The sequence below is a fragment of the Bos indicus genome, chromosome 12 (genome assembly GCF_029378745.1).
Source record: "Bos indicus isolate NIAB-ARS_2022 breed Sahiwal x Tharparkar chromosome 12, NIAB-ARS_B.indTharparkar_mat_pri_1.0, whole genome shotgun sequence".
Taxonomy (NCBI): Eukaryota; Metazoa; Chordata; class Mammalia; order Artiodactyla; family Bovidae; genus Bos; species Bos indicus.
The window spans coordinates 52,077,566-52,104,013 of NC_091771.1; the positions used below are offsets into that span (position 1 = coordinate 52,077,566).

At 37.7% G+C, this 26,448-nt stretch overlaps 1 protein-coding gene across 14 annotated transcripts in view; it reads right to left on the reverse strand.

Moving 5' to 3' along the window:
- MYCBP2 (MYC binding protein 2) overlaps positions 1-26,448 on the reverse strand; it is a 269,649-nt gene that overhangs the window by 131,984 nt on the left and 111,217 nt on the right. For all 14 annotated transcript variants that reach the window (XR_011569887.1, XM_070800632.1, XM_070800635.1 and 11 more), the window contains 8 exons: positions 26,184-26,265; positions 18,404-18,521; positions 12,782-12,986; positions 11,997-12,150; positions 7,661-7,833; positions 6,620-6,745; positions 6,405-6,532; positions 3,380-3,471 (listed from right to left, as the gene is read on the reverse strand). Coding sequence is in view for 13 of the 14 variants with exons in the window: in XM_070800632.1 (XP_070656733.1) it covers positions 3,380-3,471; positions 6,405-6,532; positions 6,620-6,745; positions 7,661-7,833; positions 11,997-12,150; positions 12,782-12,986; positions 18,404-18,521; positions 26,184-26,265 (1,078 nt within the window). In the remaining variant the exon portion in view is untranslated. The remainder of the gene's footprint in view (positions 1-3,379; positions 3,472-6,404; positions 6,533-6,619; positions 6,746-7,660; positions 7,834-11,996; positions 12,151-12,781; positions 12,987-18,403; positions 18,522-26,183; positions 26,266-26,448) is intronic.

Genomic DNA, 26,448 nt, shown 5'->3' on the forward strand with positions numbered 1-26,448 from the left:
CAGTCCTTCCAATGAATATTCAGGACTGATTACCTTTTGGATGGACTGGTTTGATCTCTTTGCAGTCCAAGGGACTCTCAAGAGTCTTCTCCAACACCACAGTTTAAAAGCATCAATTCTTTGGTGCTCAGCTTTCTTTATAGTCCAACTTTCACATTCATACATGCCTGCTGGAAATACCATAGCTTTGACTAGATGAACCTTTGTCGCAAAGTAATGTCTCTGCTTTTTAATATGCTGTCTAGGTTGGTCAGAGCTTTTCTTCCAAGGATCAAGCGTCTTTTAATTTCATGGCTGCAACCATCTGCAGTGATTTTGGAGCCCAGAAAAATAAAGTCAGCCATTGTTTCTCCATCTATTTGTCATGAAATGATGGGACTGGGTGCCATGATCTTAGTTTTCTGAATGCTGAGTTTTAAGCCAACTTTTCCAGTCTTCTCTTTTGCTTTCATCAAGAGGCTCTTTAGTTCTTCTTCACTTTCTGCCATAAGGGTGGTTTCATCTGCGTATCTGAGGTTATTGTTATTTCTCCCAGCAATCTTTTTTTTTTTAATTTTATTTTTAAACTTTACATAATTGTATTAGTTTTGCCAAATATCAAAATGAATCCACCACAGGTATACATGTGTTCCCCATCCTGAACCCTCCTCCCTCTGGCTTGACCTCTCTCCAGCCCAGCATTGCGCATGATGCACTCTGCATATAAGTTAAACAAGCAGGGTGACAATACACAGACTTGACATACTCCTTTCCTACTCTGGAACCAGTCTGTTGTTTCATGTCCATTTCTAACTGTTGCTTCTTGACCTGCATACAGATTACTCAGATTTCTCGTATTCCAAACTCTTGAAAAATTTTCCACAGTTTGTTGAGATCCACACAGTCAAAGGCTTTGGCATAGTCAATAAAGTAGACGTTTTTCTGAAATTCTCTTGCTTCTTCTATGATCCAAAGGAAGTGGCAATTTGATCTCTGGTTCCTCTGCCTTTTCTAAAACCAGCTTAATCATCTGGAAGTTCTCAGTTCAGGTACTGTTGAAGCCTGGCTTGGAGAATGTTGAGCATTACTTTGCTAGGGTGTGAGATGAGTGCAACTGTGTGCTGGTTTGAACATTCTTTGGCATTACCTTTCTTTGGGAATGGAATGAAAACTGACCTTTTCCTGTCCTGTGGCCATTACCGCATTTCCCAAATTTTCTGGCATATTGAGTGCAGCACTTTCACAACATCATCTTTTAGGATTTGAAAAGCTCAACTGGAATTCCACCACATCCACTAGCTTTGTTCATAGTGATGATTCCTAAGGCCCACTTCACTTTGCATTCCAGGATGTCTGGCTCTAGGTGGGTGATCACACCATCATGGTTATCTGGGTCATGAAGATCTTTATTGCATAGTTCTGTGTATTCTTCCCACCTCTTCTTAATATCTTCTGCTTAGTTAGGTCTGCCTCTGTCCTTTATTGGGGCTGTCTTTGCATGAAATGTTCCCTTGGTATCTCTAATTTTCTTGAAGAGATCTCTAGTCATTCCCAATCTATCGTTTTCCTCTATTTCTTTGCACTGACCACTTAGGAAGGTTTTCTTATCTTTTCTTGCTATTCTTTGGAACTTTGCATTCAATAGGTATATCTTTCCTTTTTCCCTTTGCCTTTTGCTTCTCTTCTTTTCTCAGCTATTTGTAAGGCCTCCTCAGACAACCATTTTGCCTTTTTGATGACCTTTAACTGTTATCAAAAAAAATGGATAGTTTTTTCAGGAAGACTGAATTTTAAAGTAGATTTATTCAACTAAAGTGTTCTGTGGGCTCTGGAATCAGATGGCCTGAGTTCATGGCCTGGCTTTGTAACTCACTACCTGGGTGATCTTGTGCAAGTTACCAAACCCTCTCTGTGACTCAATGACTCATATATTTCCTTATTTGAAAATAGGGATAACAGTAATATCCAGGTCATAGGACTGCTCTGAGAACTGAGTTGAGATAAAGAGTTTGCAACTGAGCCTGTCACATAGTAACTACACAAAAAGTTCACTAAATTAGGAGGAAAGGAAAAAAAATACATAAATAAGAGAATCTGATATATACCCAAGTTGAAAAGTCCTAGTAACAGAGTGAAAGGAATGTGCATTGATTGCAGCTGGGGATAGAGAGAACAGAGGATACTGAGGAAGGGGAAGACTGTCATGAACAGTTCTCAGAGGTCTGAAAGTATGAAACAGGATATGAAACTGGCAAAGTGTCTAGGAGGATTAGAGCATTAAGACAAAGAAGAGTTAATAACGAGAAAGTTAAAAGAGGCCTTTAAAGATTATGGAAGTTCTTTAATGCTAGCCATAGGAATTAGTAGGCAAATGAAGAAAATGTAGACGATTCTGTCTATATAAAACCACATACTGCATTTTTGACTCATAATCATCGTTCAAAATATGATGACAATGGTATCTTAAGGCTTTACTAAAAATTACTTAATAATTAATCTTCCTGAAATTTCCTTAATTTTCATTCATGGATAACATAAAAGTTACTGGAAAAATATCTCCCGATATTGGTTAATGCCTAAAGTGAAGAAACAGTCGGAATTTCCTTTAGGTTTACTGTTTTGTTCACAAAGTATTATCTATTGAAAGCAAACTGAATGCCTTATCACCAGTTTCAGCAAAGATACATTTTCATTAGCAAAAAGCTTATGAATGCCATAAGAGGTTTTCTTAACATAGTGACTGGTGAAGGACCATGTGTTACTGTTACCATTAAGTTCAATTCATTTCTTTTTCATATCATCGTCTTCCCTGATTTATCATAGCACAGTGCTGAGGTAATTCTTAGGATTACACAGAAACACTGATAAAATCTGCCTCTTTTATTTAAGGAGAACTTTAAAAGCAAGCATCCTGATTCTGGCTACTCCTGAGGTTTCAGTAAAGCCGGCCACCTCTCCAATGGTGCTATAACCAAGCAAACACTACAGGCATGGTGTCAAGGTGTCAGAGTATGCAGGTGATCTAAAGTATGGCCCACTGTGACCACTGGGTATAGCAGACATAATGCTACTGGTAGTAAATAACTGTACTGCATCACTAGAGTAGTATATCAGATGTTCTCTAAGTGATGCATGAAAATATGTGTGCAAAATATATGTATATTTCCACCTTCAGCGTAGAAACAGTCAATTTATCTTGTGAAATACAAATATGAAGGACACTATAGTTTTAATGTATTATTGTTAAAAGCAACACTTATCACCTAGTACATAATTTAATTTCTTAAGCATCTGATCACAGATTACTTAAAACTTCCTTTTTAAATCATGTTATTCATTTACAATAAACTTGCCATATCAAGTATGCAATGATTACAATGAATACTGAAGAAATCTTTACCTAGCAGCACAGTCATAAGCCAAGACATCCGTCTCTGCAAGAAGGTCTCCATCAGTTTCATGATCTCCTCCATCAGGACCTAACTCAAACAGCTGGGGAAAGGATAAAAGCATACTGTGATCATATTGTGATCACTCAATCACGTAAATCTGCTGAATAATGTGCTTATAATTTTGTGTGTCTAATATACACTGGACATTACAAAATGTAAAAGAGTCCTTGCTTTAAAAAAATCTTATTTAGTGAAATAAATCTATATATCTAAATTAAGAAACTTATACAATGTCTTATGGTCTATATTAACCTCAGTTTTCCTTGCTTTATATATTCACCTACTTATATTAAATGCTCCAAAAATGTTCTTTACCAGATATAAACATCTGAAGGAGGTGAGAGAACTCTAATTTCTAAGTGAGGTTCCAAATGTAGTAGAATTTTGCCTTAACATGTAACTAGCTATGAAATCCTTGGATCCAGCTTCTTCATCCACAGAAGGGAGATGGATACACTAGCAGTGCCTACTTCATTGTAACTGTGAGAATTAAAAGAAACGATACTTGTAGAACACTTATATACCACAGCACCACCCCCCACCGCCCCCAAAAAGAGCCTAGAAAAATATTAGCTGACGAATAGCAATAACAGAAGGTAAAGCACTCAGGTTACTCAGTGGTAAAGAATCCATCCGCCAGTGCCTGCCAGTGTAGGAGATGTGGGTCAAATCCCTGGTCAGGAAACTAAGATCCCACCTGCCATGGGCTCCAGAACTAAAAAGAAGCCCTCATACCACAATGAAAGATCCTACATGCCACAATGAAGATGCCAGGAGCCACAACTAAGACCTGAAACAGCCATTAAAAAAAAAAAAAAAAAAACAAACCCTGGGATAACCCTTTTATTCCATCTCTCTCCACCAGTTCTGTATCTATTCTATTCCTGGTACCAAACACTGTCAATGCCACTGTCAGTGTGTTTCCAGTGTTACTAGCTGAAAGAATTCAATACGAACTAATTCTCTTTCTCTCCTTGTTCTAACCTATATTCCCCAGTTAAAGGTTTTTGCTTTTCTTTAATAACCCATAGTTGTCTTTTTAAAATGCATATCTGATTAGAATACTTCTTTAAAAGTCTTCAATGGTTTCCCTCCTCTTCATTGTAAACAGCATGATATAAAGGTACTTAATAACTTGCCCCTATGGCTACACTGCTTATTTTCAGCAAATAATTTTGAACACATACTGTGTGCCAGGCAGGGTGGTAAGAATCAGGCATACAGGGGTACACAAGGCAAACAACAAAAAAAATGGGGGCTATTGGAATGTACAGTTTTAAATAGGCTCACCACGGAGTTGAGATCTTAAGGTAAAGAAAAAGTGAGCCATGCAGGTATGGGAATGAGGAGCTGTAGTCAGAGGGAGTAACAGGTGTGAAGGTCCTGAAGTTTGACTGTGCCCAGCATATTTCAGGAACACAGGCAGCCAGTGTAGCTAGATTGTGGTGAATTAACTAGTATAACATAAGGGCAGAGGGGTGATGGAAGTTACTTCTGATGGTGTTTTTCAGGCCCTTGTAAGGCCTGTGGTTTTTATTCTAATATAAGAAGCACTGCAGAAATCTGAACAGAGAAGTGGCATACTCTGGTGTACATTCTAAGAGATCACTTTGCTCTCAGAGAACACAATGAAGGGACCAAGGACGGAGTAAAGGCTACTCTGTACTGATCCAAGTGGTTGGGGTTTGGATCAACCTGGTACTAGGGACAGTTTTCAGAGGTACTTAGATCCTGGATTTACTTTCAAAGTGCAGCCAACAATATCTGCTGCTAGAGTGAATGTGGGATGTGAAAGAAAAAGGGCAGTCAAAAGGACTTCAAGATTTTTGGCCTGAGCAACTGGAATAATAAAGTTAATTCTATTGTGAGCCCATTAAATGGGATGGGGAAGGACAACAGAACAGGAGGTTTAGAGAAGATGTCAGAAGCCTGGTTTTGAGTATGTTACACCCCAAATACCTGTTAGCTATCCGCATGGAGATGCAGAGTAGGCAGTTGTATAAATGACTTTGGAGGTCTACTAAGTGTAAGAGTGATAAAAAGAAAAACACTTAAAGCCATCAGGCTGGATCACTGTGGGGTGAGCAGACTTTAAAAAGATTTCCAAGACTTTGAGTTCTGGCACTCCAACATTTCCAGATCAGGGACATGATGAGTAACCATCAGCAGACGAAGAACAGCAGCCAAAGAGACCGAGGAAAACGAAGCCTCGTGTTCTGGGAGCCACGCACGTGAAGAAATTGTATCAAAGAAAAGCTCAATTGGATTAAATTGTGTTGACTGAGGTAAGGAAGATAAAGACTGAGACTACAGTAGCATTTAACTGAGAAATTTTTTATGAAGCCTGGTACACTGAAGTTAAGGCATAAACGACAGTTTTCTCTTTCACTTTAAGAGCAAAATCAGATAATGTGACAACAGAACATTCAAGCTATCAGTGAATTTTCAAAGACTGAGCAGATCCTTTACTCAGTATAACAGGTAGCCCTTTCTGACATGCATAGTGCAGTAAACTTATGACACCTGATTGTTTTTTGACTCTCTACCAGATGGAATCCATCCCCTTACTCACTTCATCCCTGGTCCCCATATGTCTGTGGTAATGATGTATGTTTACACAGCATCTGGTGATATAAATGCTAAAAAATTTTAAAGCCACATCAAAATGCCCCTGTATCTTGTCATTAAAATGGCTACAAGAAAGTAGGCACAGAGAAAGGTACACAGAAGATTGAGATTGACTGTTAATGCCTTTTTCAACCTAAAATTATTGAAAAATCATTTTCTATTTATTTTACTCCTTTTTAATTTGACTTCTGAATTTTTCATGAGTTAGTGATTTATTACTACTCTATTTGATCATAGCAATGTTTCCTCAGGTCCTTTATTAGAGAGGCATTCTATAAATTAATAAATCAAGTTAAAATGATTATCCGCAAACACAGAGAACAACAGTGTGAATGGACTGCTTACCTTAATTTTAGCAGTATATTCTCCTCTACCTCCAAACAGACCAAGACCACCAAGTAAAATATCGGTGTCGGCACTAAAACGTATAGCTTCCACCGAGTGAGCAGAGTAACCCCAGCCCCCTCCATGACCTAAAAAGACGTAAATGGTAATTTACATTTTAAACATCCATATAATTCATTTATAAGACAGTATTTCCTCAACATAAATGTACATACTTTCAAACCTGTTTACTACACTATAATCTTCTTTGGAATAAACCTTCATCACTGCTTGAGTTTCCTCCTCTGTGCTGGCAACACCCATTTTTAAATCCTGCATAGTTGCCAAGGTATCAAGACAACCTAAAATCAAACAAACGAAAATTCAACTGCTTGAATGAACACTTCCCCTAGTATTCGAGATGCTGGAGGTGATAAATTAAAACAGCAAACTCTAAATGTTTGCTGTTTATACCAAGCTTCAATATTTCATGGAAGATACTTAAAACCAATACAAATTATCCTCTGCTTGTATAACTATCATATTTAAATATATGCTGTATGACAATGTTTCGCACAAAACTCTCTCTGAAAAGTTGCAAGAGCTTATTTAATATTTGAGTCCTTACAGTCATTTATCAAACTCTATGAATCACTTCAGATTGATTTTTTTTTCTCCTTATCAATGATTCTTTAGATGGATTCTTAAGGAACTATTTGAGGAAGACACAGTAGCCTGAGATAAATTTAATCAATGCTAGTTTGACATGTTTACAATGGTTACCAGATGTTGTAAAAATGCTATATCTCAAATTATTAATTAGAAGTAAACAATGTGCTGTGGAAAACTGTTATGTAAGAAAAAACAGAAGTGGTAATTATAAAATTCATATATATTTTATAGAATTTATTTTAAAATAATGCATAAAAATTAAATACTTTAATTATATATTTGAATATTTAACCTGCTTCACTAAAGTTTATGTAGTTAAAGTAAGCAAAAAACATTATTTTAAAAGATTTACCTGTTAGGAAAATTATATTCAGGGCTGCTTTATATTTGGGGATATATAAATCTTTCATGGTGTTGGTGTAAGTCTAATGTACTTTTTTCTGTAGGAGAAACCTTTTAAAGTTAGAAGATTTAACTTATTTTGCACCTAGCACATTATTATTTAACAAACATGATAGAATGATACACAAATTTAAATACTCTTTAAAAAAAAATCTTCAGGACATATTAACGAAAATTAGTTGATCACCAAACACCAACCCTACCTAGAATGTGCAAAGCTGCATGAGACCGGGTGGTAAGAGCCCTTGAGCCCGTCGGTAAGGCCAGTTCAGGACTCAGAATACTACATCGGGACTGCATGTCTGCTGCAGAAGGAAGTCGGGCATCGGCAACCACCGCATTGTAACACCACAGTTCTCTAGTGCTTGGCCGAAACCTTTCAAGGAAAAGATTACAGCACCTCAACACACAGTTTCATTTTTTAAAAATGTATTAAGCAAAATTGATGACACAAAGAGAATAATACAGCCAGCTTAAACAGGACAAAATGTAGCTCATTACTTTCCATATCTGAGCTAAAAATATAAAATGATTTATGTTACCATAAAAAATTTGAACAAAACAGCAATACGTACCACATTATTGCATGAAAATACAGCAAGAGTATATTTTAAAGTCTAATGTGTACTTAGAAATATAAAACTTTTGTACAGCAAAACTCCACAAAAAAAAGTGTAAAGTCAAAAGAAAATACACAAAACAAACACGAGACTAAACAACAGTATCCATAATGGAGAGGAACTCCTGCAGCCCAACAAGAGATAATCCAAAACCAAAAGTGGGCAAGGGACACGGAATGCTGTTCTTCGGAATGTAGATGCTGAATCTTACAATGCATCATAAAAACTACGAAGAACCCACAATGACATCCTGCCACTATCTCATTCCTTTCGTCTCTTCCATAACAAAAGTCTCGAAACGCAGTCTCCACTTCTTTTATTTTCTAAACTTTTTTTGGAAAAGCTGTTTTATCAACTACTGAGTTAACGCAAAAGAACAGTAACAAAATATTTTCAAAATAAAGCATGAAGAATGACATGATGTACACTAGCAAAAAGAACATTATCATTTATCTATTAAGTATCCTGTTGCCATCCTCCCTACTCAATTCCTTTCCTTCTCCTTTCAAAAGGAACAAGTATCTTGATTTTCAAAAGTTTATTATCTTCTTGCTTTTCTTTACGGCTTTTCATGTTTGTATCAAAATAGCATATTATTTAAGTTTTGTGTTTTGAATTGTCTATGAACACGATACATGCTTTGTGTATTCTTTTGTGGCTTGCTTCCTTCAAACAAAGAATATTCTTACAATTTGTATTTACACAGTGCGATGTGGCTGCAAATTCACTCAATCTCACTGTTGTAAGGGTATTAGCTCATGTGACTGTATCACAACTATTTGTCCATTTTATTACTGATAGCAAAATATGAAAACCATCCAGTCTTCTACTATAAAAAAATGCTGCTATGGATAATCTTTTACACAGTTTCTAAAGCACAGGTACAAGAGTACACAGGAAGGAAGAACAAATCCTCATTTTTCACAGCTGGGATGTCTACATAGAAAACACTGATCCTCTAGAAAACCTTATTCATGTTAGATACAGTTGACATTTCAGGTCAGTTTAGAAAGGATGATCTTCTCAATCAGTGGCATTTGATGATTCAAACTTACTAAATATATAAGCACTTAAATCCAGCAGTCCCACCTTGGGTACACAGCCAAAAGAACTGAAAGCAGGATCCTGACGAGATATCTGTATGCTCATGTTCAGAGCAGCATTATCCACAACAGCCAAGAGGTTCAGGTCAGAGAGGTTGGAGCAACCCAAACATCCTTTGATGGGTGAAGGGGATAAAGTAAATGTGGTAGAAACATACAAAGAACTACCATCCAGATTTAAAAAAGAAAGAAAGAACTCCATCTGGTCACAGGCTACAACGTGGATGAACCTTGATGACATGACCCTAAGTGAAATAAACTCGTCACAAAATGAATCAGTGTACAATTTCACTTACATATCTGAAGAAGGCAAAGGCACAGAAACAGAGTAGAAAGATGGCTGTCAGGAGTGGGAGGGAGGGAGAAATAGGTGTTCTTTGCATACGTTTCAGTTTTACAAAGTGAAAATGTTCCAGAGATCTACTGTTCAACAATGTGACTATATTTAACACTACTGAACTATACACTTAAAAATGATTAAGAGAGTACATTTTATGTTTTTTTATCACAATTAAGAATTATTTTTAAACACATACTTAAAAATAATACTTTGCAGAGAATAAATTCTATGAAAATATTAACTGCTGCTATAATTAATAGCATTAATATTATTGGGTTATTGCTTTTTAATATAATCTACCAATCTGCTACTTGCGGTCCAAAAGACATGCATTTTGAAAGGTATCACACAATATAAACCACACTTTGTGACCCACGGAGGAAGTTAGTGGGATTTGGTATGGGGGAGAAAAAAAGATACGGAGATGGACCACATCATTCTTACTGTTTGTATATTTGCTTTGTCTTTTAAAAAACTAGCAACACAGATTCATGTGTCAGTTCTGTAAATTTTGAAATGAAAAGTAAAACTGCTACTAACATTCATCTGCTCTTTACAGGCATGACGTTTCTAATTATTCAGGAGAAGTTATTGTTAAGAATACAAAAAGATGCAGGCTCAGACAGGAAGGAAAGTAAAGTAAGCTAACACTGAATCTGCAGCGTCTGTGATGGAGAAAAATGCAAGTACCTACTGAAAAGCACAGAGGACACAAAGCTGTCAGAAGTCAGCACAATGAAGGAGCTCTCCAACCTCCAGCTGTTTTACTGAAACATAAGAGGAGACTGCTCTTCATGTTTTAATCTCTGTTTTGGAATAAGGGAGTAAATGATCAGAGACCTGGCCAGGCATCTGAGATCACCTGTCCCCCTGCTACCACCATATGTGGAAAAGGCAAGGTTCACCTAACCACGTACCACACGTCGCAGTTCTGTTAAGGCTCCAGGGAAACGACTCTAGTTATATCGTTAGAGCCTACTCCTACCATTATTTCTCAGTTAGAGAATGCATTTCTAATCTATCAAATGTATCCAGAAACAAATTCCATACTGCCAGCTTTCATTTTATTCTATTAATGCAAATTACTTTGTTTAAAACTAAAACATATTATAAGGATCATGGAAAATAAAACATCAATTTAAACCTAGGGTCCAAACCAGAGCTCGCTCTTTGGTAACTAAGTCTCTTGTACAGACTTCTAATCAGTAAATAATTGAACACAAAATCCATCTTTACATCATTTGCTTCTCTATCCCTGCCATTTATTTCACTGTGATCACTCTAATTCTGGTTCACAGGATCTCATGTCATCACAAGAATCACTTTAAGACTACTCACCCCTAGTCTCTTGTTACCTAATCCATCCTGTATATCGCTGCTAGGGAATCTAAAAGCACTACTCAATTCAATTCTGGCCTCCAAGCTGCCTCACAAACTGCCCAAATGAGAGAATAAGCTTGTCAGCAACCTGGGAGCACTGTAACTCCTTCACTTGGAATCATGACTCACAACTGATAGAAAACATGGCCTTTTAAGACCTGGCTGGCTGGTAGAAAGGAAACTCGGAATGGGCAGAAGAAAGAAGACAGAGAAAGTCTTCTCCTGCCAACTAAGGCTGGCCGAATAAACAGCTCAAGGGAGAAGAAAAAGAGTCCTGTGATGTGCCACTCTGGTAAAGGCATGACTCCCTTATTAGTCATCAAAGCTAGAAATCTGGGATAACTCCTTCCTTGACTAATGTATATAAAGCACCATAGTAAATTTTAAACAAATGCAATATAATTTATTGGATTGCTTGTGTACCTGTATCCATCTGTACATTTTTAAAATTCCCAGAGTTTGATAAACCGGTGTATTTCTCTACCAATATGGGAATTTTGTTACGTACATTCCTAAAGGGCAAGGTTCATTGGTTTTATTTATTCTGTACTGTCTTTGGCATAATTTCATCTACACAGTTGGTAATAATTAGATATTTACAGAACTAAGAAACAGAGTGAATTCTGTATAATACAGATAAGACTGCTGACAGACTAAAAATAATGAACAAGAGAACTCTTGAACATGAAACTGCTTATGATAATGACAGTGACAAAGTCTTCATAGCACTTTACTACGTGCCTCTGCCCTAAGTTCTTCAATTCTCATGATAGCCTATGAGATCCCATTATTATCCCTATTTTATAAATGAGAAAAGTAAGGCACGCATAGTCAAAGTAACCTCTCCACAGTGACAAAGAAAGCAAAGTGTGCAAGTGGGATAAACCTAGGCAGTCTGGCTCAGAGTGCATGCTTTTAACTGCTGCACTATACTGGAGAGGTCCCAGAGAGGCGCTGCGATAGTAGTGTAGCTAACAGTTGAACAAGAGAGTTCTCATCGATGAAAAGTCTGCCTGTACATGGCTTTCATATTCCACGAAAGTATAATTTGATCAAAACATACTTATTACTCTGTTTTAAAAATGGAGACACTTACCTCCAAATGACATCATACACAGGATCAAGACACACACCAAATCCTTGCAGGTCCTCTTGTTCAGAGTCATTAAAAGTTTTACAGCTCCCATCCACTTTATTTATCAGAAGACACTTAAATGGAGGAGGCTCTGATATAGAAGCAGGTACCAAGCCTTGGGGAAAAAAAAATTATGTATTTTAAAGATGCACTACCTTTTCATATTCCCCCAACTTATAAGCATTTCCTGTAAGCTAAGTATTATTACTATCTCCACTTAATAGATGAAGAAACTGAACTAAGACTTAGGGGTTAGGTAACTAAAAACCTTTAAATAGCAGAATGTGGACTAAAACCTCAGGCTGTCTAAATCCACAACACATGCTCTTAATTTCCATACTAGACCACCCTGTTATATAATTATTCATGATATCATAGACACAAGTATAAATGAACACCTTGGTCTCAATGAAACTTTAAAGTCTGATTTATGTAATCTTCCATAGCAAAATTCTATCATTTATTTATCAAGAACCAATACAGAAAACTCCCTCTAATACAGGTTTTATACCATACAATTAGGCTCATATTTCCAACACTCTCTAGTTTATAAACTGGTCTCCTAATAATTCCATTCTTTCAGTGCATACATACATATAAACACAGACACTTAAAAGCTTCTTTTAAACTTCTTCAAACAGAAAGAAAACAAAAAGCTACAGGACAATATGTCATAATAGGGAAAGATGAACCATTTGCTTTCAAGGATCTTTCAAAGGGAGATTTGTTTTGGTGAGGGGTATTACCTATAATGTGTTTACTGGCAAAAATTTCTGATGTAGCAAGCACATGAGAATTAATAAGCGCTTCATCAATTCGTAGGAAAGTCTGGTCCCCACTTGCACCTATCCAGGTAGCTTTTCTTCCATATTTTGATCCAATGTTAGGCATGGGAGCTGGTTTTGCATTCCAATATGGCACATCCAAAATTGGTCTGCCCAGTTGTCCTTTCTAAAAGATTAAATAAATCACATTAACAACATGACTAAATAATTTATAATTTTCCATAAAGTTAAAGAAACATTAGACAAAAATAGCTCTGAGACATTATTCTTCATCAATTGTTGGCTGTTTCTTTCTTTAAATAAATGAAATTTGGACCAAACTTGGATAAAGAAGTAATTTCTATTATTCTTAGGCATTCTCCCCTTAATATTAATAAACCACAAAGAATATATTAAAAAATAATAATAAAGTTGAAATATTTTTCCACGTAAGGAATCTCCCTGAAATACTGTACTGTCTTTAACATCTAAGTGAAACGTATAATAAATATACAATGTATTTAAAAAGTAGTAATACAAATCATTCATTTAAAAAACCACTTTGATATTTTAAGTTGACAGTCCAACAAAATGTTAGTATTGAACTCAAGAGAAAAAATTTTTAGATAAAAAATAATGAATACTGCAACTGTGAATACAATTAGGAAATTACATCTTTTCACACATGATCATGTGTTAGTAAGTTACTTCATTCATGTTTCAAGATAAAGAGAAGAATCATTATGCTGTCTTAAGTAACTGTTGACTCACTTTAAAAGTATGGCTGTCCATAGGTTAGGGAAGAGTAACAGGGAAGTTTCTCAATATTAAGCTGGTAGCTGTAAATGAACGCGAATGTTGGACTGGTAAATATCCATCTACCCCCCAGCTCAGAAGCTCTCTCTGACACTCTCTCTCTGTTAGCATTACCCTTTCCAACGCCCCCTGGATGGCAGACAGTGCTGCACCATAGCAGCCAGGGTTCACTACAAGTAATGAGAATGAGAAACCACAGCAAACCACCCCCCCTGCCCCCGCCAAAGACCCAGGGAGCCTGGAGCACTGCAAATGCTGTGGCCGAATTCTCTCCCAACTACGAGGTTTCTAAAGAGTCCTACCATGCCTTCAACACCACACCAAGAAAACAGAGCCACAAACTGCAAAAGCAATAGAGCTTCAATCTCTGGGTGGAATGAACAGAGGCTCATGATCAGAGAAGCAGCACATGATCAGAGAAGAAGCCAAGAAATTTCAATGTTTATGCTCAGCTTCTTTCAAAGTCTATCCTTATTTTTGACAGAACAGCAGCATAAGAAACGTGTCCATCATATTGAGATATTTATTATACTTCTGGAGGAAAAGAAATTATATTTTTCATTGACTCCTGACATAAATATCTATTCCCCTACTGTCAACCAACTAATTCGAAGAAAAGCAGTCTAAAAATATGGCAGGTGCCAGGACAGCCCCATGGGATTCAAAACATGGTTATAGATAAGCCATATTTAAACACACAGAGGTTCACACCTAGGGCTTCTGGGGCTAGGGGACAATAATGACTGTCTGATTCCAAGTATTACCATTCACATTCCTTCCAAAACAACATAAAACCAACACAGAGCAAAGAAAACCACACGTGATTCAAGCCTTCAGCAGTATTAGGAAATAGTGGATCTTACAACTTTTAAGTTACCTGAAACCAGAGGAAAAAACCAAAGTTTTCTTCACCCACCTGCCTCTACAAGCCCTGGGGGGCCAGGGCTGAGGAGGAGGTGCTGGGGCGGGTGACGGGGCCGCGGGGAGCGGGGGGTGGGGGGCGCTGAGCGGGGAGTGCAAGGCACAAAAGGCTTCAGAAGGAGAACAGAAGAGAAGAGCTGACAAAATAATTCCTCCAAGGGGAAAACCCAAACCTTGATGTGAAAATGCTACATATGGCAAGAACTTGAGGGTTCTGAGCACCAGCCACAGGAAAAAGCCTTGAAAGTATGCAGGGCCATTTCTCACCCATCAGACTGACACAAATGAAAAGGTATGACAAACAACACATTCTGCTAGCAAAGCCGTGGAGAAAGAGGCACTCTCACGGACTGCTGGTGAGAACACAAAATAGAGAGAAAACTATCTCACAAAACTACCCAGGTGTTAGCCTTCAACCCAACCCAGGTGTTAGCCTTCAACCCAACAATCTTACTTCAAAAAATTTATCTCAGAGATACACCTCTAACAATATTCATTGCTGTTGTTGCAAAATATTAGAAAGTACTTAACTGTCTAAGCATAAGAAATTGATTAAACTACTATGTGTATATACACACACACACACACACACACAATATACTATGCAGATGTAAAATATGAATTATGAAGATCTCTATGAACTGAGAAGGAATGACTTCTAGAAGATACAGTAAAGTGAAAAGACAATGTACAGAAGAGTATATATAAAATGCTACACTTTGAAAAATAAAAACGGAGAAATAATTACATATATGTGTATATACATATACACACATACTATATTTTTATCTAAGTCAATGCAGATACAGATAGTGTGTGTGCTTATTTATTAATCTTTAAAATAATAAACACAGGAAGGAGAAACTGGAAAACAATGATCTTCATAACCAACAAGCATGGTGTGAAGGGGAGTAGGGTGCCAGAGATGAGGGAGGGAATACACTAGGGTGAGAACACCATTTTTTCACAACTTATCTTGTGGAAACATGTTAAGTTCTACACATTCAAAAACTAAAACTACATCTAAGGATGTGTGAGGAGGGATCCTTAAACTTAAAAGCAAACTGAAATGGTGCACTGGATCACAGACCACTCTCCATGGAAGTCTGAGAGCTCCAAGTTGGGAGGACACGCTAGAGGTCAGCAATTAAACCAATGACCTCTAGAAAGGCTGGGAAGATAGTTACGAGAGGCAGAGGAGGAATCTGACTCAGCGACACTCCTTTCATCCATCTCTTTTCTGCCATACCTTGGGCATTCCTGGGGAGCCTCACTCATTGTTCAAGGCTAAGTTATCTCCATGCCTAAAGGTCACCCCCCTTCTCCCCCTCCCTGAGATCAGATCTTACTCACTCTAAGGAGATGAACCCCTGTCCCAGGATAGGGTGAGACAAAAGGGACCAGGTAAAAGGTCCTGTTTTCAGGAACAAGGGAAGGAAGGTGATCCTTGACTGTTGTCACTTTTCACAAAGAATCTACTAACTCTACCTACTTTCATCCACATTAAATAAAGTTGAAAGAAATAGAAAAGGAAAACAAACGAACCCAACTCTATTGCAAAAGAATAACATAACCCCACTGAAAGGGTATGGGGAGAAAGAACCAAGTACCTTATGAACACAGTAACTTAAGAACACAGTACCTCATGAACACAGTATTTGACTGTATACTCTCAGTCCTGGGATAGGACAAGGTGGGGCGGGGTAGCGGGGTGGGGTAGGAGCAAGAGTGACAAATGCTGAACTCTTTTTAGTGAGTTTGTTTTTACAGTAGTGTGGGAAAAGCAAATATAAAACTATTTTAGACATATTTTAGGACTAAGTAAATGAGAAATAAATACACTGATATTGTTGGGAGCCAGGAAGAAGGGACATAAATATGAAATGGGGCAAGGTAAGAAAGAATCCTAGGGGAATGGGCCAGAGGTACCAGTGTGGACTTCTGATTTCTAGAATACACATACAGACGTATGTCTGTATGCACATACATGAGCACTGGCGATGCAGTGAGTGCACCTAGTGCTCGGCTGCTGTCCGGTAGTGCTCCCCGCTAAAAGCAACCTCGGTTTTCAGAGCAATAGCTGATTCTAGGACTCAAACAGATAAGCCTGGAACAACTTGTTACGCCAGGAAGTAAGGTAGTACTAAAAAAAATAATAAATAAAAGAGGCATGTTATCGGAACACGGAAGCCGGCATGAAGGATCTCCCACTGGTGAAATCTGAGCCAATCTAAACATTCGAATGATAAACTGAGCACAGTAATGAATAAAAAAGAAATATGCATGTCTATACCAATAATAAGATGACAAACAAATATTAAATGGACTTCTGCTTACACTAAAACCCAAAGGGCTGATAGGTGAATGTGAGGGGGTGCTGTGGTTGGAGAAATCATCATTTTTGCAACCACTATAGTAAAGACTGGTTCAGGCAAGAAGAATCAACAGATGCTAAATCTAGAGGGAAATTTGGAAGCAGGTATCTTAAAACTTAACAGTGTCAATTCAAAGACTGCTTATTAGTTTTAAGGGAAAAAATTCTAACTATGCAGTAGTGATATCAAACAAAATCCTGTAGGTGATCAAAACTTCCATCACCAGTGAGGGGCAGGCGGGCCTTCTGTGCCCCCAGGTGGCTGTGTCGCCCTGAGAAGGACTCGACACCACTCATATGCTGTTTTGGTCTGGAATGCACCACCTGCATCTAAGCCCGAGGAAGTATTAGACAAACAAAAATGAGGAACGTCTTCCTGGGGAAAAAAAAAAAAGTACCACATTCTTCAAAAATGTCAATGTCATAATAAACACAGAAAAGGTGTGAAAATGTTAACAGACTAAAGGAGACTAAAGAGTCACAAGAAATAAATACAAAGCCTGATCCTAGATTGGAGAGGGGAAAAAAGTGTCAAAAAGGAATTACCAGATCAACTGACAAAACACAAAACTATTTAAGAGTAAAGGATCATGATGCATACAAGTTATTCTTAAAGGACTCAAGAAAAAAAAAAGTTTTACACACACACACATACAGAGTGTGCAAGAGAGAATGAGAGCATGAGTATACAAACAGTAAAGCAAACAGATCAAAATGCTACCAACAGGTGAAGCTGATTCAAGAGTATACGGGCATTTTATACATTACTCTTATTTTTGACAATCTTTCTATAAGCTTAAAATCACTTCCAAATAATAGATTTTTAAAGTTCAGATTTACATTAAAAAAAAAAAAATCAAGAGTTGCAAACTGCATTCCAGAGACTTAGGTTATAGAGTTCTGAAGAGTTACCAATATCACAGATGGTATAGGTTTATTAGCACAGTATTATTAAGCTTTTCCTTGACTTCTCCTATGCCCAAACTATATAAAATTCTCAAGATTATTTTCTAGTTTTGAAAAAAGAGAAAGAGCAAAACAAACAGGCCAGACAGAAGTTGAGAGGAAGAGGAAAAAGTAAACTATAATTCTAAAAAAATCTAACAAGAAAACTGGGCCTTTAAAAAGTTCTAAAATAGAAATAATTCCACAAGTTAAGAAAAAAAATGATTCTTTACAAGCTAGTTGGGAAAGAAGCTTTCAATGACAGAAATAAACTCTACTGAATGCTTAATAGACTCTGATTTGGAATAAAACATGTCCAAATCTAACACAGCTGTTAAATTTAATAAATTCTAATGCTACACTGGAGAAGAAACTAATTTCAAAGCAAAGTTCTTTCCAGTTTTGTGTACGTTGGATATGGAGACAGGAAATATGCATGTGCAATAATAATACAAGAATTTCACCGAAACCAGAAAGAATAGCTAATGTAGACAAACTGCAAGGCAATGGTACAATGCAACATTATCAATGCTTAAAAAGTTCCTTACAGAAAAGCTTCCGAATGTGAAGACCTGTCCATCCATTAAAAGCGCTGCCGTGTGGTTACTGCCTGCGGTAACTTGTGTGCTAGGGCCTGGCAATGCTTGAACAAGAGTGGGACATCCCCTAGGTTAAAAAAAAAAAAAAAAAATTTAGTCAATTTCTCTCAAGACCCAACTGAAATAAAGATCAATAAACAATGCAATAAAAAAATAGAAGAGATAAAAGGCACTAATAAGAATATTCATCAAACACTTACTTCGGTACTATATTACGCCTATCTCCAGTCTTCATATTAGGTATACAAAGATGAGAAAGACATAATCACTGACATGATGGAGATTCATAAAAAGATTTCCTGAATTTACTACTACTCTATGGACAAAGAATTATTATTTTTTCTGAAAGACTATACCTACGTTTGTTTTAAAAGAAAAAAAAATGTTAACTTATAAAGTGAGTGGTAAGTCAGACAGCTCTACAAATATTTGTTAAATAAAACAAAAATCATGCATTGATTTACCTGGAATACAATCCAAGGACCACACAAAACAGTTTTATGTCTTCCTTTTTACCCTTTTCCCACTGAATTGTCAATTAACTTGTCATCTTCTTTTCTATCTTTTTCCACTGCACTTTAATTTTAGATTTTAGCATACAGAGTATCTCATGAGTCAGAACACCATATCATGAGAGGCACCACAGCAGCGGCTGCAGGCTCAGACCCTAAAGCAGACTGCCTGGGTGTGAGTCCCAGCTCCACCACGCAGCAGCAACATACCATGACTCTCAACAAGTTACTCATCCTTTTTGTATTTCAGTTTTCTCTTCTTTTACATGGAGATAAAACTAAACTGTGTTTACCCCATAGGGTTCCTATATACAAAAAAGAAGCTCATATATGCCAAATGCTTGGCTCAGTGATTGGTACACAGTTAGTAATTAATAAACGGTAACTATTATGACAGATGGCATCCTTGGGTTTGTCATATCTGTTCTTATAATCACCCTTATATCACCTTATTTATCCTTTATTAACCACTTTCAATAATCATTATGTATAAGAATAATCATCACTGTAGAAAAAGTCCACACATAATAGGAGAGCTCTGTTTTTGAGATGCTGTAACACTTTAAAATTTTTAAAATTACATATATTTTTAAATGGTTATTCAGGCTGCAATGAAAAATGAATTGGGAAGAGGCAAGACTAGCAGCTGGAAACCTAGTTAAAATGTTGCGATAATCTGGATGAGTTATAGTGAAGACGTGAGCTAGGAACAGTGTGAACTGAAAGGAATGTTTCGACAGCTCTGTAAGGAACAGAACTGACTAGACTCTGGAAATGGCTGATGGAGGTGGGGGTGGGTGGTGCAAAGAAGATTTTCTGCTTAAGTAACAGGTAGATGGTAGCAACATTCACTTAAGACAGAGAATAAGATCTAGGAAGACAAGGAGAGAAAAGAGATAGTTTTCACTGCAAGTTTCTTCTATAATTTAGGTAGGAACAAAGGAAGAAGAGCTCACAGAAATCTAGGACATAACAAAGAATGAACTCTGGGAAAATGTGCTGTGGAGAGAGTCATTTCAAGAAAAGAGAAATACTGTACACGCTGAATGCCTCAGAGCCAGAGACAAATGACCACTCAATTTTGCAAGAAGGAAGTCTTTGGTAGAGGTAGGTGAGACACTATGCAGCAAAGGAGGCACCCACAGAGGGGTCAGAGACTACACAAAATCCCTTCAAAATCTCAGCAGGAATGGGAACCAACAGCTAGAGGGAAAAAGAGCTGAAGGGGAAGCTCTGTCCTTTTTAAGAACTTGCATAAGTTGAAAGAGAGAGTAAAGACAGGGGATACGGTTCAGAGAGGAGACAAGAAACAGAATCAGATCCCCAAGGAAAAGGCAGAAAGGCCTCAGGGTGGGGACATGAGCAGGCCCCCTTTCAGTGTAATGTGAAGAAGGAGCGAAGAGGAAGTATGGACGCAGGCAGGTTTGTAGAGTCGCTGGGCTGAAGAACTCCCCATCTAATGTTTTCATTTTTGCTGTGACAGGAATAGAGGTCAAGGGCTAAGAGCAAGAAGAAATGAGTGAGAAGATTTGAAGATTATGCAAAGGGTATCATGGTGAATGGAAGAAAGAGAAACCTAGACCAGAAGTTTTTAACCCAGATCCAAATGACTTACAGGAATTCTAAGAGTAAGCTTCAAGAGATTTGTGAAACTTTTAATTTTATAAGCCAACTTTTAAGTGTATATCCTTATGTCTGTTTTTCTGAAGAGACAGCCCATATCCTTCATCACATTCTTGAAAGGGCTTAAATCAAATAGCTCAAAACTAGAACACAGGGGGATCACTGCCTACTACAGAAGGACTGACTGAATCTATAAATCATAACAATCTGTTTAAGTACAGTGATTTCCTTTTCTTCCAGAAGTCCAAGCTAGACACAGAAAATATAAGTAGACTGATTCATGCTTGAAATTTTGTCACACCTTAGCATCAAGATCAAGAGGGTGAGAAAACTGAGGATGCTGGTAAGGGTAAGGGTGAAGAAGATAAATGACAATCTCAGACTTCGGCTGTTAAGTGATACTAGAGACTAAAAAAAAAGTAGAGGGCTGCAGAGAATGAGTACTGATACAATCAAACACCAAGTAAAGCAATGCTAAGTAACAGAAGAAAAATTTGTCATCAGATTATGTGTTGTTTAAAATGAAATATTCCGAGTTCGAGCTATCCATTGTGGGTCCTGGGAATGACCTCCATGAATATGGAAGTAAGGTTCACTAGATCTAACTAAGGTGTCAAGGTGACTGTATTGTACAGGACCATTCAGGAGCATGGTAGGACTCAGACTGGGAAAACACTGTGAAAACTACATTTTCAAAGAATGGAAGGTGGGGACTAACAGCAAGATGTGTAGTAACAAAAGCGGAGGAAAGCAGAATGGCTCTGCCTCCAAGGAGTAGTCGTTTCTACCTGAGGACACAATAGAATGGCTAGACTGAGTTGTTCTCAAATCTGAGGTACCATGAGCTTTCACAATAATCAATTACCATGCCAAAGGACTGTGTGGTGAACTATAGGGCTTCCCTGGTGGCTGTCAGTAAAGAATCTGCCCTTAATGCAGGAGACCACCTACAGTGCAGGAGACTTGGGTTCTATCCCTGGGTTGGGAAGATCCTCTGGAGAAGGAAATGGCAACCCACTGTGGAATTCCTGCCTGGGAAATCTCACAGACAGAGGAGGCTGGCAGGCAACAGTGCACAAGGCTGCTGGAGTCGGACATGACTGAGCAACTAAACCACCACCAAAGCCCTCACAGAAATGTCCGGTTTGATTCAAACAAAGAATTATTGGGAAAGTTCCTGTAACTGTTGATCTATTTGCAGTTTATGTGGCATTTTCATATAAAATATATCACTGATTATCAAAATAATTCTATGTATACATCTGATGTGCTTTAAAAAGGATTCTCCCAAAGTTGGTGGCATTTCTTCTAATAAACTCTTTCATGATACTAGAGTCCATTTATTAAATTATTTGGTAAACAGAGGAAGAACTGGAAACAAAAATTACGTCTGTTATGTGTATGCATACCAGGCATTTTGCAGACACTATATTAATTCTTTAACAATCCTATGGGATTATTTAAACTAAGGCTTAGTAAATTACAGTTACCTAGTTGGTAAGAGATGAAACAAAGACCTAAACCTCGTCTAAATGGTTCCAGACACCATGATGTGCAGCATACTAACACAGAAGGAGGATTTATTAAAGCAAGGAAAAGATGAAACTCAAAAACATTAGAAGTATCAAGATTCTACTGGAAAAAAAAAAGAATAAAGGCATCTAAATTATACAGTCTCTTTCCCAACATCCAGGTTTAAGTTTACAGAAAATTGTAAAAGAATTTGTAATTCAGAGATTTAGAAGTATACTGAAGAATATAAAAAAAAAACAAAAAAGAGGGCTGAGTCATGAGTGAATGCATAAAAATCCTCAGAAGCTTTTCGACAATCCCTTTTAAAACCAGCAACAGTAACAGCCAACATTTATTGAGCATTTACTATGAGCTAGGCGCTTGTGCTAAGAAAACAACAATTGTGTATTCTCACAACAACCGTCTGAGAGAAATATCTAGTCCCATTTAAGAGGAAGAAACTGAGCCACAAAACAGTTAACTAATTTGGCCAAGGTCACACTGGCACCAAGTGACAAAACCAGGCTCGGTGATTCTGGCAGGATAACACATGAAATAAAGAGAACACCAATAACGTGTTTCTACCTTCAGCACATGCACGCTACAATATTTATCTTACATTCACCACACATTACTAATGTGTGCTATACAATAAATTTCAGTTAAAAACACTTGATTACAAGAAACTTTAAAAAAAAACACCTTCCAACTCTCTTTCAACAAAATATTTATAAATGTTTTGCTTTGTGGTAAGTTAGTTAATAGGTATACTATTGAGGCGTTGTTCCCTCCATACACATGGCCAACTCCTTTTGGAATCTGTAACAGTTCCTGACTCCTGCCTTCCAAACCCCACACAGATCCAGACAGAGTAACTAGAATGTTTACAGCACATATGGTTTTGACTGCTTTTCATTTAATCCACCAGGTACAACTTTTAGGCCATATTTCATTGCATGCCCCAGCTTGACACTCCCCACAGTGCATGGAATCAGCCTTCCAGTGACAACTCAATCAACGGAACCAGGAGTGAAAATTTACATGTTGGGAAAGAACAACTTTGGGCAGTTAAGACAAATCCCACCAGAGTTTAATCTCCTTAAAAAACCCTAATTATTTAAACTTCAACATTAAAAGCTATCCTAGTTCATGAAGATATAGTCAAACTATTAAAAATACTTAGCATATTGCTAAGATACTGTCACCTGAGCAAGTCACTGCAAGGCAAGGTATGGTGCTCGGTGGGTGATAATCAGGACCAGGAGGCAATGTTTTTAGGTACCCTCTTCATTTGAAAAGCTGACCTGAGGTCCTTCCCTTTCATAAACAATTAAACCTCAAGGAGGGGTGGCAGAGTCTTGCACTTATTCTGTTCATTCTTCACACAGCACAGTCACCTGAGGGTTGCAATTTAATCATAGATATGATTTTCACTACTTCCCTCCCACTCAGTCAGGACCAGGAAACACAGCTATCTGTTAACTCTTTTCTGTGGAATGACATCCAAGTACAAAGTCTGATTTGTGAAGATGTGTCCCCTTGCTGCACACATGACTGATTGCTCTCTCATGTCTAACTGTAAAGCACCTTTCCCAGGTTATGTCATGACTCACAAAATAACTGCCAGCTAAGTAACAGTGCAAAAATGATGATGATGATGGTAATAATAATAAATCTTCTTCTGGGTCATGAATCTTCTGTGAGAAACAGAACAAAAAGCTTCCAAATTCTTCTCCCAACATATTACAAGCCCTGTCTCAGTCTCCGCAAGACTGATGGTCATTAACCTGTGAAACAAAATATCTGCTGCCTTCTAAAGCCTGTAACATAACTGCTCAACCCTGCAAAACCACTGATACTCTGTGATATCCAATGCCCAATATATAAATGCCATATCCAGTGACATTTGGTAAAGTAATTCTGTTAAAAACTTTTTGCTCTTTCCAAGCACAATACTTGTCACTAAGATTGTGCTGGTTTTATAAATGTCTTAACAAGTATCAAATGTATGCTTCACTTGTGTTTTTAGTGAGAAGTTGAACTCAATGATACCTCAATCATCTCTTTGCATTACTAACAGCATTCATCAAAGCAACTAAGGACATTCCTTTCATCCTCATTTTGTGTGCGCTGCACTGCACATAGGTCTGACCCTGCCCTCTAGGATGGACAGTGTTTCCTTAATCCCGGAGGCACACTAGAGCGTCGAGAGCTTTTAAGGAAAAAGTGATGCTAGCATTCTATCCAACCCTTGTGGCCACCATCTCCCACTCCGAATGCCCACCTCTCCACAAATGCCTCTTAAAAATTCTAGACTTAGAATCCAGGTGTAGTATTTTTAAAGTCCCCCAAGCAACTCCACTGTGCAGCCAGGATTAAGGATCACTGGTCTTTACTATGTAAATGGTATCATCCCTGCCACAGTAATGCAGTCATTTCAGAATAAAGTAAAAATTCTGGATTTTATTTAATGACTGGAGTGACTCAGTGTATGTGAGTGAGAAATCATGCAGTTCCAATTGATTCTGGCAGGTATCTTATGAATACATGGAAGAATTAGGCAAGAGCAGAGAGACAAAAAGAAAGGAGGTTCTGTGGCAGACTGGATTGGTGAGTCATGTCTAGCCTGAAACGGCCCTCTATCTCCCAGACTTACAAATAAACCTGGTATCAGTGATGGGCAGCCACACATGGGGGCCATTCAGATCCTGAAGACCACCTGCTGCAGGGGGACAAGTGACTGACAGGCGATGTTTCCTTGGGTCCACGAGGCCATTCTTCCCCTGGGAAGCTACCAGCTTGTGACTGAGCTGTGAAGGATGAAAGCTGGCCTGTCCTGCCCAATGTAGAACTCTTCCAAAAGTCACCTTGGCTTGAGGACACCCCACTGGCCTGGCTAAAACTCAGTCAGAAATGCACTGTAACCTAACTCTTCCTGTCCCATTCTTCTTCCCTCTTTCCTTTCACAGGGGTCAGACCTACCTCAGGCTGATTCCTTTTCTCTTCCCGTTCACAGCAGTTTGCTATCAATAAACCCTCTGTACATCTAATCCTGCTTTAGCATCTTCTTGGAAGACGTGAGCTAATAAAGATGAATTTTCTATACTTCTAACCCAAAGCACTCTCATTGTATTAAGCAGATATGGACTCAGCTGCTGTGATGAAAGTCAAGAAACCAGGACTTAAACAAATAGAACTTCTCTCTCAGGTAAGCACCCAAGTATAAGGAGCTGTTGTAGACATTCCATGGTGTCAGGGACCCAGACTGTTTCTATCTTGTGGCTCTGCCATTCTCAATACACAGTTTCTAACTTAGGACTGCTGTGATGACTTCTCCAGCTCCCATTACCAGGCATGGACTCCAGGCAGCAAGCAGGGAGGGGAGACAGAGAAATGGAAGAGTATCCCCCGCTCCCTTTAACGGTGACCCAGAACGGCACACAGCACTGTAGTTCACACGGCCATACCTTGCTGCAATGGAGGCGGGAAAATGAAGCCTTTAGTTTCATGGTTATGTCATCAACTCAAACCTTATTACCAAATGAGGTAGGGAAGAATGAATAATAAAATATGTCCAATAGTCTCTACCACAATTAGTTCTTCACTATTCTAGATAACTCAAAACAGTTTCTCTGAGTGACCATTTTGTTTGAAAATTATTCAAAAACTTTGATGACATCATGTTAATATTAGACTAAAATTTAAAAATAGATAACATCAAGGAATATGAATATATCCTTTGCTGATTTATTACAATGCAATTTGGGAATAGTCACTGTCTTTTCTATTGCCATGAACAGCCTTTAAGAAGATATTAAATCTGAAGAATATAGTGTGATTTCCTGATAATCATAATTGCTCTTACATTTTAAATGTATAAAATGTAAATCAACTTTTCTCCTAAAACACAAAATCATTTGTCCGCACAAAATTAAGAACCACCAATAATTTACAGGCCATGCTTTCCAAAACAGTAGTATAAATACTGTATCAAGTGTAGAAATATATATTTACAAAGAAAAAAGGAAAAAAGGAAAGAAAGAAAGGAAAAAAAAACACTTTCACGCAAGATGTTAAAGTACCTGGAATTGACATCTCCATGTCCGAGCTGCCCATGTTGCCCGTACCCAAATGTGTAGACGTCGCCATTTTCCATTAAAACCACTGAAATCAAATTTCAGAGCTTTATTTTTTCATTATACGCATTTTATATTTCTATCACAAGTATACTGAAAGCAGTTCAAGTTTCACTATTTTTAAAATTTTAAAAATTTGTAGAGCCATTAAGAATAGGCAATAGAAGCAAAGACATTTATATTTAATGAGAAACAATATAATTTTAGTTCT